The sequence below is a fragment of the Engraulis encrasicolus genome, chromosome 6, assembly GCF_034702125.1.
Source record: "Engraulis encrasicolus isolate BLACKSEA-1 chromosome 6, IST_EnEncr_1.0, whole genome shotgun sequence".
NCBI classification, from domain to species: Eukaryota; Metazoa; Chordata; class Actinopteri; order Clupeiformes; family Engraulidae; genus Engraulis; species Engraulis encrasicolus.
In genome coordinates, this window is record NC_085862.1 from 34,321,521 (window position 1) to 34,338,094 (window position 16,574).

The window sequence follows — 16,574 nt, forward strand, 5'->3', positions numbered from 1 at the left end:
AAATAATGCAATGTGTATTCATCTCTGGTTTACTTGAAATAAGAGCAAGAACATGAAAACGTGACTAGAGACACAGAACCATGAACCCTACACCAGGGTTATTCAAATGGCAGCCCTGGGTCCAGATGCGGCCCTTGGACGGCAAGGTTCTGCCCCCCTACAAGTCCCTTGAAATACAGAATCATTTTTCGGAATTTAGAGATAAAATGACAGGTTCTGTATCTGGCTGAAACGGGACATGGGACGTTAAAATGCAGGAAATTACATCTAAAGAATGCACCACCTCAATGAAGTATCCCGTATTTCTTTCATTGACATTCAGCAACCATAATACATATTAGTACATACATGTATAGTTCGGCCCCTTTATTTGGAGGAATTTGAAAAACTGGCCCTCGTTCACATTTAATTGAATACCCCTGCCCTACATGATTATATGGGTCATTTAGGGACAATACCTGATGGAACTGAGGCAGAGGGAAGACGAAACAATATATTGAATCTCTGTGTGACCAAAGGCATATTTTGTTGGTGTTTTTGTGAAAACTTTTCATACACATTTTTTAAACGTTATTTGTTTGTGTTAGCTCAAGAGGAAACAAAACTTGTGTACTTGTTACACATATTTTTCAAATGTGAACAGTGCTCTGGGCAATAAGGGAAGTTATGTGGAGTGCTGTGTGTGTTTTTTTTAATCCCTCTTAGATAATGTTGCTCAGTGTTTTCTATGATGTGTTATTGAAGGAAGTATGACAACTTTTTTGTTGTTGTAATTTTTATTAAAAGAAGGAAAGCAAAATCATTTTTGAAAAAATAATTTCAGGCTTGCTTTGTTGTGTTTAGCTTCCTGAGAAAAAATAACAATTTATATCCCCCTCTTTATTATTGAATGAAATGTGTTTAAAGGCAACCTTCAAAACATCTAATGGTAAATCAAAATAATGTGGAAACAACACTTGTATTAGAGCCGTACATCTCTGCTGTATACATCTCTCCCACCCCCTAGTGAATAAAAGCGGTAACATAACTTTCTACTATCTTCCACTCTGTGGTGGACTTTCTTTCAATAACACAAATAATGCAATGTGTAGTCATCTCTCATTTACTTGAAATGAGAACATTAACATGATCACGTGACTAGAGCCACAGAGTCATGAAACCCTACATGATTATATGGTCATTTAGGGACAATACATGATGGAACTGAGGCAGAGAGAAGACAAAAAAATAGATTGAATCTTTGTGTGACCAAAGGCATATTTTGTTGGTCTTTTTGTGAACAAAACTTGTGTATTTGTTACACATATTTTTCAAATGTGAACAGTGCTCTGGGAAATACGGGAAGTTATCCGCGTTGGATGCACATCCAGTCATGCAAGATTTTCATCCATTGTTGGCTTGTTTTCACTTATCTGCTTTGCAATTGGTCTGTCAAACATGATATACATGTTGTGTAATAATCATGTCATGGAAAACCTTTGATAAATGACAACTTTTGAAACAGTGACAATGATGACAATGAGGTAAAGACTTTGTCTTGAATATTTTATTTTTTGCGTTTGGTAACATTTGACATTTAAAAATGATTGACATTTTCATTGCCTTGATTGACCTCAGGGAATGTTTTGAGGGTAAAGAAAATACACACAAAAAAATGAACAAACAATACAAAATCCAGTGTGCGTTACTTTGATGACAAAATACTTCAACCATTCACAAAAAAGAATCAAGTGTTTCCCCACACAGTGTTGTCAGATTGTAGTGTGTGTGTATGTCTGGTGGGAGAAAAGGCTGCATAATCAAACTTTACCCCTTTTAGACCTTTGTAGTGAGGCGGCCAAGCCATGGGCCACAATCATTGAGTTTGTTCATGATGAAGCAGTGATGCTTCTGCTAGGCAGCGCATATGCGCACTTTGCCAGTTTGATGCATTCTGCATGCTGCCTAGCAAAAGCATCACTGCTTCATCATGAATTAACCCATTGCAAAGCTTAAGCTTCACATACTGTAGATGCAACAGGCAGACCACTGTCAGCAACAGTCTTCAGACGGTGTCCACATGTGTTTTTGGCATTGCTATGATTAGAAGGTATGTGACTTCCGTGTATCTGCTACCTTTATTGGCAATACTTCACAGTCCAAATGATGGCATGGCGATCAGGAGCAAGGTGAAGTGACAAACCTGCAACTCAGCAGGTGTCCTTTAGTAATGGAAATGAGGGTTCCAGGCTCTTCTATTACACGATTTAGCACTACCTCGAGGTTCATTTAACCTGATTTACTCCTAAATCAGCTTCTTGGAATACGGCCTCTGAAAGGGAGTGGATGAACGTATTCAGAGGCTCAGATATGCTCCAGGTCTTCTTGGATGTCTTCAGCTCGCTTGGTGGTGATGATGATGATGATGATGATGGTAGTGGTCCTCCTGCCAAGATCGGGGGTGCGTTTCTCGACAGTGTCGTTGCTAACTAAATTAGTAACTTCCGTGGTTGCAATGCAATTTCCCATAGATAACCTACTAAGTTGCTAAATGGTTAGCAACATCGCTGTTGGGAAATGGGGTCCTGATCTCCCATCCACCACCTTCACCCAGCTCACCACTCCAGTTCCACGGGGTACTTGCCGGTCAGGCAGGCAGTGCAGTGCCCCACTCTCCTACTGCCGTTGGTGTTGGCGTCGGTGATCCTCTCCTCCTTGTCCTGGTGGGCTTTGATGCCAGTCTGCACCGCCGAAACCAGGCCCTCCACCGACAAGTAGCGCACGCTGGTGGCACCTGAAAACCCACACAAGCAAAGCCATTACAACAAAAGTGAATCAATTCGTATTATCTTTAAAAAGTCTCTGCCTTTGTGCTTACTGGAGAACCTGCACCTGCCGGAACTAGCAACAGTCAATCGAGAACAACAAAAAGAAAATTGTATGCTGATAGTTTGAAATCGGTTAAAATTAGAGATGTTCCGGATCCGGCAGGATAATAGGGTTTTTCAGACTATCCAGATCCGGCAGGATCTTAAGCAGTGGATCCGGTATCCGGCAGTTACCTAAAAATCAGGATCTGGTGCATCTCTACTTTTTACGTAGCCTAGGTTTTTCAATCAGTCTTTCACAACCCCAATCGCTGCATGGAGTGAAAGCCCTTCGAAAGCGGCCGTTGAAGGTAGTGTGGCAGTAAGCCAATGAGTCCTAAAAAATAGTTTGCGCCAACGTAATAAAAAGGGCCCACGTGTGCGAGTTGGCTATGTGTTTCAACACTTTCGTAGGATCCGGTATCCGGTTCCGGATCCGGCAGGATCTTAAGCAGTGGATCCGGTATCCGGCAGGATCCTAAAAATCAGGATCCGGTGCATCTCTAGTTGAAATGTTAGAAGTGCCCAAAACCTACTAATCAAATGTGTTAAGACTTTGAGATAAGGCCAAATTCTCCACTCTTTCTAAATTTCAAATTTTAAAGATCGCAGCCCGCAAATGCCAAGTGCATGATGTCACTTACCAATGTACCCTGCGATGTCCTCAAACTCTGGCTTGTTTGCAATGAGCTCTTCTTTGGTAGGGATGTTGATGCCCATGTAACAGGGGAACTTGATGGGAGGGGATGCTACACGTATGTGGACCTGTGTGGATCACAGCAACATGGACAATATACCTTCGTCAGTAACACGATTTTAACATGGGGGGTTAGAAACCTTCCAAACACCATTCCACAACAAAGATGATATATAATGCACTGTACATAGACTAATTAGATTAAATTGACTGAATTTCAATCCCAGCCATATGGCTCTCACTGTGAAATGTAGAAAATGAAAAAAGTTTATTTTTCCTTTTTGCTATCGAAGAAGCTACTTAAAAAGGTCCAGGCTGCCCATTCACAAATGTTACATTTTTAAACAAATACTTACCACCACTACCAAATTCTAAGTATTCATCAATATGACTGAGAAAATTTTTCATATGTGAAAAGGGGAATCTTCTCCATGGTCCGCCATTTTGAATTTCCAGAAAGACATTTTAGCTGCAAAACTTACTGTGCTTTGTTCATACATGTAAATATTGGTTTATTACTCAGAACATTTTCATGAAAACATCAAATTTGGCAATAGGCAGCACAGTTTCAATGAGCTGCATAGTTGCAATACCTACTCTGGCCACCCTGTGCCACCATCTTACACGGTGCACCTTCAAGGCTTCATAAAACTGCATTAGTTTGTCTATATGCATATATTTTGTCTTTACAAATTTGTCGTCTCTGTAGATGCAACAAAAAAGGCCACATGTTCTTCACAAATGACCAGATTGATACCAGAAGGATGTGGTACTGTACTGTACGTACCTCAGTGGCCCCCGCCTCCTTCAGCAGCTTGATGATGGGGGAGATGGTGTTGCCTCGGACTATGGAGTCGTCGATCAGCACCACCCGTTTGCCAGCAAAGTTGTCACTCAGCACCCCAAACTTCTTGGCCACACCCAGCTGGCGGAGGCGCGTGTTGGGCTGGATGAAGGTGCGGCCCACGTAGCGGTTCTTACACAGGACCTCCACGTACGGCAGGCCAGCCTGCAGCACAGAGGCAGATCAGACACGCACGCACACAATAACACAGGGTTTAGTGAGGTGTTAAAAAAAAAAGTTGTTCCCAACATAATTCCCAGATCGACTTTATCACAGTGGATTTCATTTCCTGACCCCATAAACTTACCCCTGGCCCCATAAAATTCAGGTGTGAGAGAGGTGTCTGCACACTGTTTGTATGCTCCAAAAATATATATATATTATTACTTTTACTACTCAAGGCAAGGTTTCGATCCTCATGTCGGATCTTCCTCACACTTGAAACTAAGTAATAACAATAAATATTTTTGGAACATACAACCAGTGTTCAGTAGGGATGTAAATAAATTCGAAATGTATCGATGTATCGGAAGTATTGGCCGGCGATTTAATCGAATCGCATCGTAGCGTGGGGCATTCTTAAAGGAGAATTCCGGCCAGTTTGGATTCATACCCCGTCTTGGGTGGACCGAGGGAAAGGGATGAAAGGGAAAACCGAGAGAAATTTTCATGCCTGCTGCGCAAAGTTGTTCAATTGCGCTGTTTTCGGTTAAAGCCTGGCCCGTCGGGCACGTATTTGACCGGTTTTAAAGCTCCTAGCGTGCATTAAAACCCTTTTGAACGCTTTGGCCGTGGTGTGTGTAATAATTCTTTATCTGTAACAAATATTCTGGTTCGAAAAAGATAACCATGGCCACCAAACTCTTCAATTGAACCACCAGACCCCAACGAAGGATCCATCTCAAAATATCAAACAGTATATTACGACAGCGCTTCTCTCTCTCGCTTCTGTATAATAACTGGATGAGCGAATGTGCGTTCCTTCCAGGAGTCATGTGACGCCGTGACGTCACAAAACTGCGTTTAGTCAGAAGTGAATCTGCGAGACAACAACAACACAGGACATGGAAACGTGTGAATTTGTTTCCTTTGGCTCGTCTTTGGTGGACAAAAATAAAATGAATTACTATGAAGTATCACTTTGGAGAACCATTTTGTGGACGTAGTTGGTAGGCGGAAGCTGAGAGAGGTAGGTGCGCCACTTTTGAAAACTCCTATTGTGTCGTGCCTGTGCTACCTAATGGAACTGTGAACCACTATATCGACTTGTATGGGTACACACACCACGGCCAACGTGTTCAAAAGGGTTTTAATGCACGCTAGGAGCTTTAAAACAGGTCAAATACGTGCCCGACGGGCCAGGCTTTAACCGAAAACAGCGCAATTGAACAACTTTGCGCAGCAGGCATGAACATTTCTCGCGGTTTTCCCTTTCATCCCTTTCCCTCGGTCCACCCAAGATGGGATATGAATCCAAACTGGCCGGAATTCTCCTTTAAGAATAGAAAAGAATCGAATCGCTGCCCCCTGTGCAATGCCCTAGCTAGATAACACAATAGTAGTGGAAAAGTAATTGGAAAAAAACGAATCAAACCGAATCGCATCGTATCATGGGGAATTCTTAAGTATCAAAAAAAAAAAATCGAATCCCTGATTTAAGAAATCGATACTGTATCGTATCGTCATGAAGGCTGTGATTTACACCCCAAGTGTTCAGACCATACATTAGTAGTGTATTTATTATAGATCACTTATTGTTACCAGTCCATCACTGTTACCTGTCCTGTCTTGCACCTTATGTCAGTCTGTAAAATGTGTATGTCTATGTCCTGGCATGGTATAGAGAGAAAACATAATTTCATTTTCCTTGTATGACTTGTGCATATGAAGAAAGTAACAATAAAAGCTGACTTGACTTGACTTGATACAGCCAGTGTGCAGACTGCTCTCTCAATTAGTTACTACTTTTGCCTGACACCTGGATGAAAATATATGGATGTGCCCACACTCTGAACTTCCAAAAACACATAAAATGCTAAAAGGGTTTCCCAAGCACTTAATTGCCAACCCCCACCACCTTGACTAACAAAAATTCTGGGGGAAACACTGACAAACATGGAATTCAAAGAGTTCCTGGAATGTGAGTGCTCTGGAAAGTGAGTTTTCTGGAAAGTGAGTTTTCTGGAAGGCGAGTGTTCTAGAAGGCGAGTGTTCTAGAAGGCGAGTGTTCTGGAATATGAGTGTTCTGGAAGCCGAGTGATCTGGAATACGAGTGATCTGGAATACGAGTGTTCTGGAATACGAGTGTTCTGGAATATGAGTGTTCTGGAAGCCGAGTGATCTGGAATACGAGTGATCTGGAATACGAGTGTTCTGGAATACGAGTGTTCTGGAAGGCGAGTGCCTGTGGTTGTACCTGTTGGGCGTATCCCAGTGCAGCAGGAGTGGCCGACTCTGGGACGGTGCTGACCACGTCACACTCTGTGGGGGCCTCAATGGCCAGCTGCCGTCCACAGCGCTGCCTGACTGTATACACCATTTGACCTTTAACCGCAACACAAAGCCATCAGATAATACATATGGGCTGCAAACTGCACAATTGTTAAAATGCAATATACTACTTGAAACCCATCCACTATTTTGACTTGAAAGGCAAATGTCATTTCATTTATTGTCTATTTAACAAGGACAGTGCACAACATACAATTGAGCCATAAGGGTCATTTTCATGTGTAGTTCCTGGACAGTAATTGGTGTTAAGCTATATGCACAGTATATGAAATTGGCTGCTCTACAATGAATGCATCACATGCAGTAAAAAGTCATTGCTAAACAGGGGGTACACACAAACACAACACTGTGTGCTGTGGAATACTGAGTCACATTGACAATTGGAGTTTCTCAGCTGAGCTTCCACTTCAAAATTGACTTTTCTCAGTTTTGACATATCAGAGCGGTCTTACAACCTAAAGCCATTCTGAATGACTGTGGCATAGTTAGCATGTACCATCCTGTTACAAAACGAGCTGACGTGTGGTGGTGGTGTTGGGCAGGTTATACCTTCAAATATGGAGTCAGGCCTGGCAAAGTAGACGTACTCGAAGATGCAGAAGGCTGGCGGGTCTCCAGCGGGCCGTGGCACCACGCTCAGAGTCTTGACGCCCTGCCTAGTGATCTGAACAATCTCGCCTGGCTGCACCTCCCGGTAATACCTGCACACAGAGAGGAGAGGAGAGGAGAGGAGAGGAGAGGAGAGGAGAGGAGAGGAGAGGAGAGGAGAGGAGAGGAGAGAGGTAAAGAAAGCAGAGCAAGCAGAGATAAAACTCCTGGTACAAAAGTCAAAGTAGTTACTCCTGTTCTACCAAGTTGCTTGTGGCCTCTTACCTCTATGTTGCCTAGCCTCCGTGAATCAACCTGCCCTCCGCTATCAATGTAGGCAGCGCTACTTTTGGGAGGCTTTTCCCCATTCAACATCCCGACTGCAAATTACATGACCTTTAAAATATTTTTAAAAAGATACTCAGTCATACTTCTATCATTAATGACATAGGGCGGAATTCTCCCGTCTCCACTTAAGTTGGTTTTACGCGCGCACCTTTTACGCGCTTTCATCTTGCGCGTATTCCCCCCTCTGGAACGTCGCCACACCCCTAGCGCTTAACTCTGAAAAAAAGCGCGTAGCCCAACATGGGCATGATATATGCTAAATGGGGGGATGAGTTTTCGTCAAATTCATCAGTTGTGGCTAACAAAAGAACACGGAGCATGGATTTTCAGATCAACCATGTGAAAACCTCGGCAGCCCATTGAAATCCAAAACCAAACTTTAACTTTGAATTTCAAACCACGTGCCAAAAGTTCTCCCGCAGAAGCATTCCAAAATCTAACCTCCGCTCCTTTTTCACAAACACAAGGCGAGTAGTGGAGGTCAGATAATGGGATGGGGACGCGATGTGCCGTTGTCATTCGTCTTGCCGTTTTGGCAGTGCAGCAACAGGTTGATTGAAATATCATGAAACGTTGTGTTAAAAATTGATTTGGTGTGTAGCCTAGACAATAATGTAGATTAAAAACTCATTTAAAATCATGATCATTGCCTCTACATTCCTACAGTAACAAAGACATTGTATTTGCCGACTTTTAAAAGCACTTCTCCGCTTCTCACACATCAGCAACGTAACATAAATATGTGGAAATATGTGGATCTCAGCTGTCCTATATGACACTTGCAGCATGCTGAAGAATGGACAAGGACATTTTTATTTTTGTGCTTTATTTGTCAGGGACAATCCAGTGCACATTATTACAAACATGCCATGGCAAGGCCATGTCACAGCTTACAGATGTGGGTACATAAAATGTTTATAGCTAGGTAGCTAATTTGCAACCTCAGTCCCTGGTCAGGCTAGCTATTCTAATAAAATATAGACTATACAATTATACAAAAACACAGTATATCGTCATGCCTTGATTACTGATACGCCTATAGGTAGCCTGATCAGCAGATACAAATATTTGTTGACGTCCCTTTCTCTGAAAGTGGAAAACCGACACATGAGATACATACCCATGTGAAAGGGCAGTAAAGGAACCTTCCATTGGTACCACGCATCCTTACATTCTACGAAGCGATGTCAACGCAAATATTGATTGCAAACGTGTATGCAAAACCAGACTTAATATTCGGTCCATAAATGGGAATTGAGCATGGGCATGCAATGAACTTAAACACGTAGCTGATGGGGTAGAGAGATCAAACGCGAAATGTCAAAGATATGCTCTGACATGTAGGCCTCCTTTTTTACTTTTAGCTGTAATGAGTTTCAGTAATATTTGTGTCTTACAAAAACTGATAGGGCAACCTGTAGCCTACCTCAATAGGTAGTGCAGAAATAGGACCATCAACACGGAACATCAACAAAGCGGTAACACTTTACAATAAGGTTACGTGAGTAATGGCGGGATAATGTCTAAAGTAATGATTGATTAATAGTGAATAAACATATGCTTCATGTATGCAGTAATGTCTACTCCATTAGCAGTCATGAATTATTCATTGTTGGAGTAATAATGATTCACTATGAAGTAAATGTGGTCCGTCAAGGAGTAATTAAGAGTGTGAGTTCCAAATGTTACTTAAATCATGTGTTAACATTGCGGAAAAAGATCATACCATATCTTTCCGATCATATATGAATCAGACCTTAGTTAACGGTGCATGAGTAATAATGGAATGATTTGGTCAGTAATTCCGATTCATGGTTATGTGATTAGCTGAATCAAACATGTCAGTCCAGCATCCAGAGCGAATGAAACGAATTCATGGCGAAATTTCTTCAACCACCCCAGCTACCTGGGTCGCGTAGGTAGCGCCTGATGTACACGGGGCTTAAGGGTGCGTAATGGCCCGTGTACATCAAAGGCAAACAAGCGAAAACCAATTGGAACGTTCATATCGACGAATGTCCCAGGCTGTCAAGACGGAGCAGTTATGTGATTAGCTGAATCATTTGATTTGATTTGAACCTTTATTTTCCTTCTCGGAAATACATTGAGGGTGGCCCTCTTTTTCGATGCAGCCGAGAATTTACAAGTATAAATGTATTAAATAATTAAGTTATCCAGGCAATAACGACATATAAGCTGCATTTAAAAGTATAAAAACACATTAAAAGAATATATGAATAAAAAAAAGAATAAAGAAAATAAAATAAATACTCGGACATCACAAATATCACAACACAAACATAGACAGAAAGAGTGTATATAAACATAAAAGAAAATGTTATAGACATAAATAAGCATAGTCAGCACTAAAAAAAACAAGCTTTCAGCGATAGCAATTGCAAACTGGATTGGGAAGGTTTGTAATTAAAATCTTAAATTGGTTAAAAGAAATCAAAGATTCCAAGTTAAAAGTGCGCTGAATTAAGTTCCATGACCTGGGGGCATCAAAACAAAAGGCTGATTTGCCCAGTTCAGTTCGTACACTTGGAACAGAAAGTAGGAGCTGACTGCTTGAACGTGTGTGATGCATACTTGAGTGCCAGTTTAGAAGTGAAGAAATGTAAGAAGGAAGTTTTCCTAGGATGGCTTTATAAATAAAAAGAATCCAATGTCTAAAACGCCTCTCTGTAAGTGAAGGCCAACCTATTGTGTCATATAATATGCAGTGGTGAGTATTATAAGCAGAGCCTGTTGAAAACCTGATGGCCGAATGATATATGGAGTCAAGCATACTGAGTGAGGATATGGTTGCATTTTTGTAAATAATATCACCATAGTCCAGAACAGGTAAAATAACTGACTCAATGATCCTTTTCCTACAGGATAGGGGGAGAGAAGATTTGTGACGATAGAGAAACCCCATCTTTTGCCTTAACTGCTTAGCCAGGCAGTCAATATGGAAAGAGAAATTAAGGTTCTCATCAATCCAGATGCCCAGGTATTTATAAACAGGTACCTGCTCAATATCACAACCAGTTAATGTTGTGAGATGAAAAGCGCCCGACTTTATGCCCTTAGCCTTGGAGAATAGCATAAATTTCGTTTTATTAGGGTTCAAAACAAGTTTAAGGTTAAAAAGAGATTTTTGCAAAGTATTAAAGGCCTGTTGCAGGCTATCAATTGCTAGAGTGATAGTGTTTGCAGTACAGTAAAGGATTGTATCATCAGCATATAGATGGACACGAGAACTACTAAGAGAAGATACTATATCATTAATAAAGATGGTAAATAGGATAGGCCCTAGGACAGAGCCCTGGGGGACACCTTTCCTCAGGGGTAAGAAATCAGATTTTGCGACTCCAGCTTTAACACACTGAAACCTATTACTAAGATAGCTCTTGAACCAGTTACTTGCGTTGGAATCAAAACCAATGTCCATCAATTTATGTAAGAGTAAGGCATGATCCACAGTATCGAATGCTTTGGTCAAATCTACAAAAAGTGCAGCACAATGTTCCTTTCTGTCTAAGGCAGATACTATGTCATTGAGAACCAAAGTTGCAGCAGTGATTGTACTGTGTTGTGCTCTAAAACCAGATTGATGGGTAGCTAAAATAGAGTGCCGTGAGAGAAAGGCTTTTAATTGGTTATTTGTTAGGGATTCTAAGATCTTTGACAGACAGGGAAGTTTTGAAATAGGGCGATAATTGTTCAGATCATCTTTAGCTCCACTTTTATGTAAAGGCGATACATGAGCCAACAATGTCAATGCCGCGTCCAGAGCAAATAAAGCAAATATGGTGGTATACACGGGCCATTACGCGGGTAGCCCATATTAGCCCATAGAGACTTGCATCACAAGGCCACAAGAAACAAGAAAAGATGGGAGGAACTTGTTTGACTTGCAACCTTGGTTTCCCCAACCGTCTGATGAAACATGTGAGACAAAGGCAATACACAAAGGTTGATTTGAGCTAGACTAGTATTTTTCACACAGTGCCCCAGGGGGAATATGGGAGCCCTAGGGGGGGGGCGTTGAGAAAGCTACAGCTGGCCGGTGCTTAGTTTCCATTTGAGTGTATTGGTCTATTTTATTTTTTAATATTAAGGGGGGCTATCAAGGGGGTGTTGAGAGGGGTTGGTGACTGTGAATGTTTTATATGTTTCTTTTTGTTGTTTCTTTTATCATGTATATTTATGTCTTGTAGATAATCTGGATCCTGAGTCTGTTGAATAAAGTTATATATATATCAGTGTATCTGACTAATGAAGGTGTGTGTGTGCGCGTGTGTGCGTGCAGGTTCTCTTACTTGGCTCCAATTGACTGGAAGCTGCAGGACTCTGAGGACACCACCCAGCCCTCTGTGTCGCATGCTCCTCCTCCTGATCACCGGGCACAAACAGATGCTCAACTACTGTACTCATCATAAAAAATACACAAGGAACTAGGAACTGTTAAAAGTATGGCTTCAGAAAATACACTGCCCCACCCCCCAACTATTTCTAATACGCACCACTGTACCCTGCTTAATACGTTAGCTTGTGTGTGAATAATGAGCACCGGTAAGTGTAGCAACTTGAGATAGAACCATAAAGTGGAGGAGTTGTCTACGGTATGTCTGTGATGAAGACATGGCCATGTAGTAATAAACAGGGCTCTGAATTAAAACCAGCCAACCGTCCAAATGCTGGTGAAATTTCAGTTTGGTTGGTAGAAACCGCCAACTTACTAGCCACTTAGTGAGTGTGTGTTTGCAACCGTATCTCACGTCATTTCGTGAAGTATTCACGAAAAAAATAACTTTAAAATTCGTGGTGCATTCACGTTATTGCCCGTTTTTCGTGGTTGGGCTACGCTTCCGCTGCCTATTCATTTGAATTGCCCGACTGCTGCCTAGCGACCCACTAGTTTGACGCCCTTTCAAACATTTCAAACAAGCAATTTAGGGTTAGGGTTAGGTTTAGGGTTAGGGTTAGGTTTAGGGTTAAGTTAGGGTTAGGGTTAGGGTTAGGTTTAGGGTTAAGTAGGGTTAAGGTTAGGGTTAGGTTTAGGTTTAGGTTTAGGGTCGTATGACATAAGGCGTAAGTACCGAAAGGGCGTCGAATGAGTCCCGAGTGTATCAGCAGTGTTCTGTCAGCACCCCCTCCCCAAATGAATAGGCAGCGGAAGCGTAGCCCAATCACGAAAAACGGGCAATTACGTGAATGCACCACAAATTTTAAAGTTATTTTTTTCGTGAAGACTTCACGAAATGACGTGAGATAGGGCTCGTGTTTGGCTAGTAAGATTTACATCTGCCAGCCATTTTGGCTGGTGGTGAAAAAAGTTAATTTAGGGCCCTGGTAGTAAACCTAAAGTTATGCAATTATTTCAACCAAAACACAAACTTCTGTATGTAAACCAACACAAATGGGAGGCTACTATGCTATCTTTACATAGCTGCTTGCTGTCTCTGTTGACATGTGCACCCATACCTGAAGTGTGTAGTTTGGAGACGGGCACCAAGCGTCCGAGTGAGAGGGGTCTGTTGCCATAGGGGTCTCTAATGGCGTAGATCACGTCTTTGTGCATCACCAGCAACGAGTAGGAGGTGGGCGTCTCACTCATCAGGTTCTTTATACTTCCAACGTGAAATGGAGAAACGACAACAAAAAAACTTCATTCTAGAAATGTATTCTACTATGATATAAAATTACAACCAAAAAATACATACAGTAAATATGCTTTTTTTTAAATTAATGTCTAACCAAGGTCATCCTGTGCTAGTTCACCACCCAGGGCTCGAACCTGTAATCTGCCAGTCAACCCTCCAGTTCTGCTTCGGGAAAGAGGTTCAACTAATGTTCTAATGCCGAACTCTGCTAGTTGGCATCAGTAACACTCAAACCTAAACCTCACTCCCATCCAGGTCACAGCACCAGTGTAACAGAGGTCATTCTGCTCAGTCTGCCACTCGGGGCTCCAACCCGCGACCTTCCAGACAATGCACCAATTCGGCACGGCAGGCAGAGCATGATACCGCTGAACTTAAGGTCCAGACCAATAAGCTCAGTGCTACCAATACTGTATGAGGCTTTGGGAGGGAGGTTTACTAACATTCTACCACTGAAATCTGCTAGCTTGCATCTGTTACACATGAACATAAATGTACCCTCTCACACACAAACATACACACGCACAAATGGTAGCGTTAAGACAAAGCACTGACCGAGCCACCCAATCAGGGACGTCGAGCTCCTCCATGGGTGGAGTCAGAGCCAGCAGCTGAGTGATGAGCTCACTGTCCGAACTGGTGGACAGGCCCACACCATGACGCATCACCTGAAACACACAGACACACACACACACACACACAGACACAGACACAGACACACACACACACTTAAGTGCATAAAAGTGATATTATTAAAGTGATCTGGCTCACAATGCTCAAAGCAATGTACCATTCTGAGACCCTCCTCCCTCTCACCTTTTTCCGCAGGGCCACAGCGTTGACCAGTTCTCCGTTGTGTGCCACCGCTATCTTGCCATGCAGGGTGTCCACCACGAAGGGCTGGCAGTTCTGGAGCTCCGAGTTGCCCGTGGTGGAGTAGCGCGTGTGCCCGATGCCCAGGTTGGCATAGCGATGCTTCAGGAGGTCCTCAGGCTTGAAGGCAACGCTGACTAACCCCATGCCCTGGAGACACACAGACACACACACACATCAGACACAGGGCCCTAGAGTAGGGGTGTCCAAATCACATTCACAGTGGGCCAAAATCAGAAGTCATAGACTGAACTCAATTTTTATAAATGGAATGTGGCACGCACATTCAAAAAAAAAAATTCTGTTCTGACATTGTACAGTAAGGATGCCCAAGTCAGGCCCTGGGCCGAAATTGGCCTGGAGTCTCATTTTATTTGGAACCGCAAACACCTTTCAAATGTGTATTACAGTGGGCCGTTAACAGTTAACATAACTTGAACACAACATTTGGTGTGTCTCAGGAATATGAGACGGTCAAGGCATGTTTAATATCTCCCACTCATATAGCCTAATATGTATATAACAAAATATGTGCGGCCACATGTGAACCACCATGTATAATGGGAACGAGTTTTTGTGGAATTTGCCCTTTGAGTATTAAGTGTGTGCACAGCATGCACGATTTTAGTCATTTTTTAAAGACGTGTTGAGTTCAGGTTCAGCACACAACTTTATTCCAGATTTTGATTTTGGTCCACAGTGAATATGAGTTTGACACCCCCCCTGCTGTACAGTTCTTCCTACAAAGGAGTTACGCAATGAACACGAATGCAATAATGTTTCCTTGAAAAGGCTTCCACAAACGTTGAAACAAAATCCAGTCGTGATTTTGACAGGAAACTCTGCTTTCAATATAAAATAATTTCATTATCCAGTTTTCTAAATCATGTTTTTCACTATGCTTGACATACAATTTCAAAGCAGATCCGGAGGACAACGTCTGATCTGTTCATATGGCAGAAATGCTATAAGCAGTTCACCACATCAAATAGGGGAAGGGAAAGTATCGTCTTAAAAGTAGATTAGTTTAAACCGTGAGCAATGATATTTGAAACAGACCATTTCCACAGTAGAAAACTGATACAGAAAAGATGATAATAATGCGCTCTACAGAATTAAAGGTCAGGTGAGGATTACAGTGTCTGTGCGTGTGCGTGCCTGCGTGCGTGTGTGAGTGTATGTGTGTGTGTGTGTGTGTGCCTGTGTCGCTGCGTGTGTGAGTGTGAGCGAAGGGGCTGCGGATGTGGGGGTGTTTGTCTGGATGGGGCAGAATATATTATTTTGAGGTCATATTTGTCTTCTTGTTGCAGTTATGTGCTTTCGGCGACATTAATACCTTTAAGGCGTTGTATGTGGGTGGGCAGTCTCCATTGCATGTGACAATCCCAGCACTTTCCTGTCCCCTGTAAGAGAGAATTAAAATAAAAAACCCACATTGAACGTAAAGGGGAGATTTGAGGATGTGATTTTGATGTGGATTTTAGGCTTTGGACTGAGCTCAGTAATCCCCGAGGGGCATCACACTAGTCAGTTAAAACAATTTGGAAAAAATGTAATTGCCATTGCACAATCCATTTCTTTCACAAGCTCACACATGCTAAAGTCTGTTAATAAGCAAACACGCTCACACACACCTCCCCCCCCAGCAGCGGTGAGTCAGACTAATGGCATATTATGCCTTCAATCAGACGAAACCGGTTTGTGTGAGAGGGTTTGTGTGGGAGGGTCGGCTACAGAGAAATCACACTGAGAATCATGGGAGAGAGGACACATGAGAGGGAAGAGAGGAGAGCGGGAAGAGAGGAGAGAGGGAGAAGGGAGAGAATAAGGAGGAAAAGGAAGTCACACACACACACCCAAGTGCATGTGCTCTTTTGTCTCCCTTGCTCTCCCCGTCTCCTTCACACACACACACACACACACACACACACACACACACACACACACACACACACACACACACACACACACACACACACACACACACACACTCTCTGTGTGCAGTGTGTCAGCTCTCTTCTCCAATCTGCGCCGCTCCACTGCACCGCACTACTCCCCGGCTGGATCCTCTGAGCCTCTTTCGCTCTCCTTATTTGGAGAAATCCTCTGCAGTGCCGGCCTCCCATTGGCCAAGCTGCTTCTCGCATTAGTGCCAGCGCCTCCCCCGCACCACTCAGCTTAAGCCAGTAATCAGGCTTGCTCCGCGCACGTCG

The 16,574-nt window shown here is 42.7% G+C and overlaps 1 protein-coding gene across 1 annotated transcript; it reads right to left on the minus strand.

The window, feature by feature from the left end:
* Positions 1-2,343: 2,343 nt before the first annotated feature.
* On the minus strand, positions 2,344-16,487 carry ppat (phosphoribosyl pyrophosphate amidotransferase). The gene is made up of 12 exons (XM_063202057.1): positions 16,353-16,487; positions 16,057-16,107; positions 14,305-14,511; positions 14,044-14,156; positions 13,310-13,455; positions 12,145-12,217; positions 7,448-7,599; positions 6,804-6,931; positions 4,331-4,552; positions 3,491-3,611; positions 2,599-2,773; positions 2,344-2,425 (listed from the first exon to the last, which is right to left on the minus strand). Exons 1-12 carry the CDS (start codon positions 16,485-16,487, stop codon positions 2,344-2,346), a joined length of 1,605 nt encoding a protein of 534 aa, XP_063058127.1.
* Between the last annotated feature and the right edge of the window lie 87 nt (positions 16,488-16,574).

Bases quoted from the DNA above. Each gene is read 5' to 3' on its own strand.
- ppat (XM_063202057.1), bottom strand. From the start codon at position 16,487: ATGGGAGGCCGGCACTGCAGAGGATTTCTCCAAATAAGGAGAGCGAAA. The intron at 6,932-7,447 runs GTATAACCTGCC...TTGCGGTTAAAG, and splicing joins GCCTGACTCCATATTTGAAG to GTCAAATGGTGTATACAGTC. The intron at 2,774-3,490 runs GTAAGTGACATC...GTGGGTTTTCAG, and splicing joins GGACATCGCAGGGTACATTG to GTGCCACCAGCGTGCGCTAC.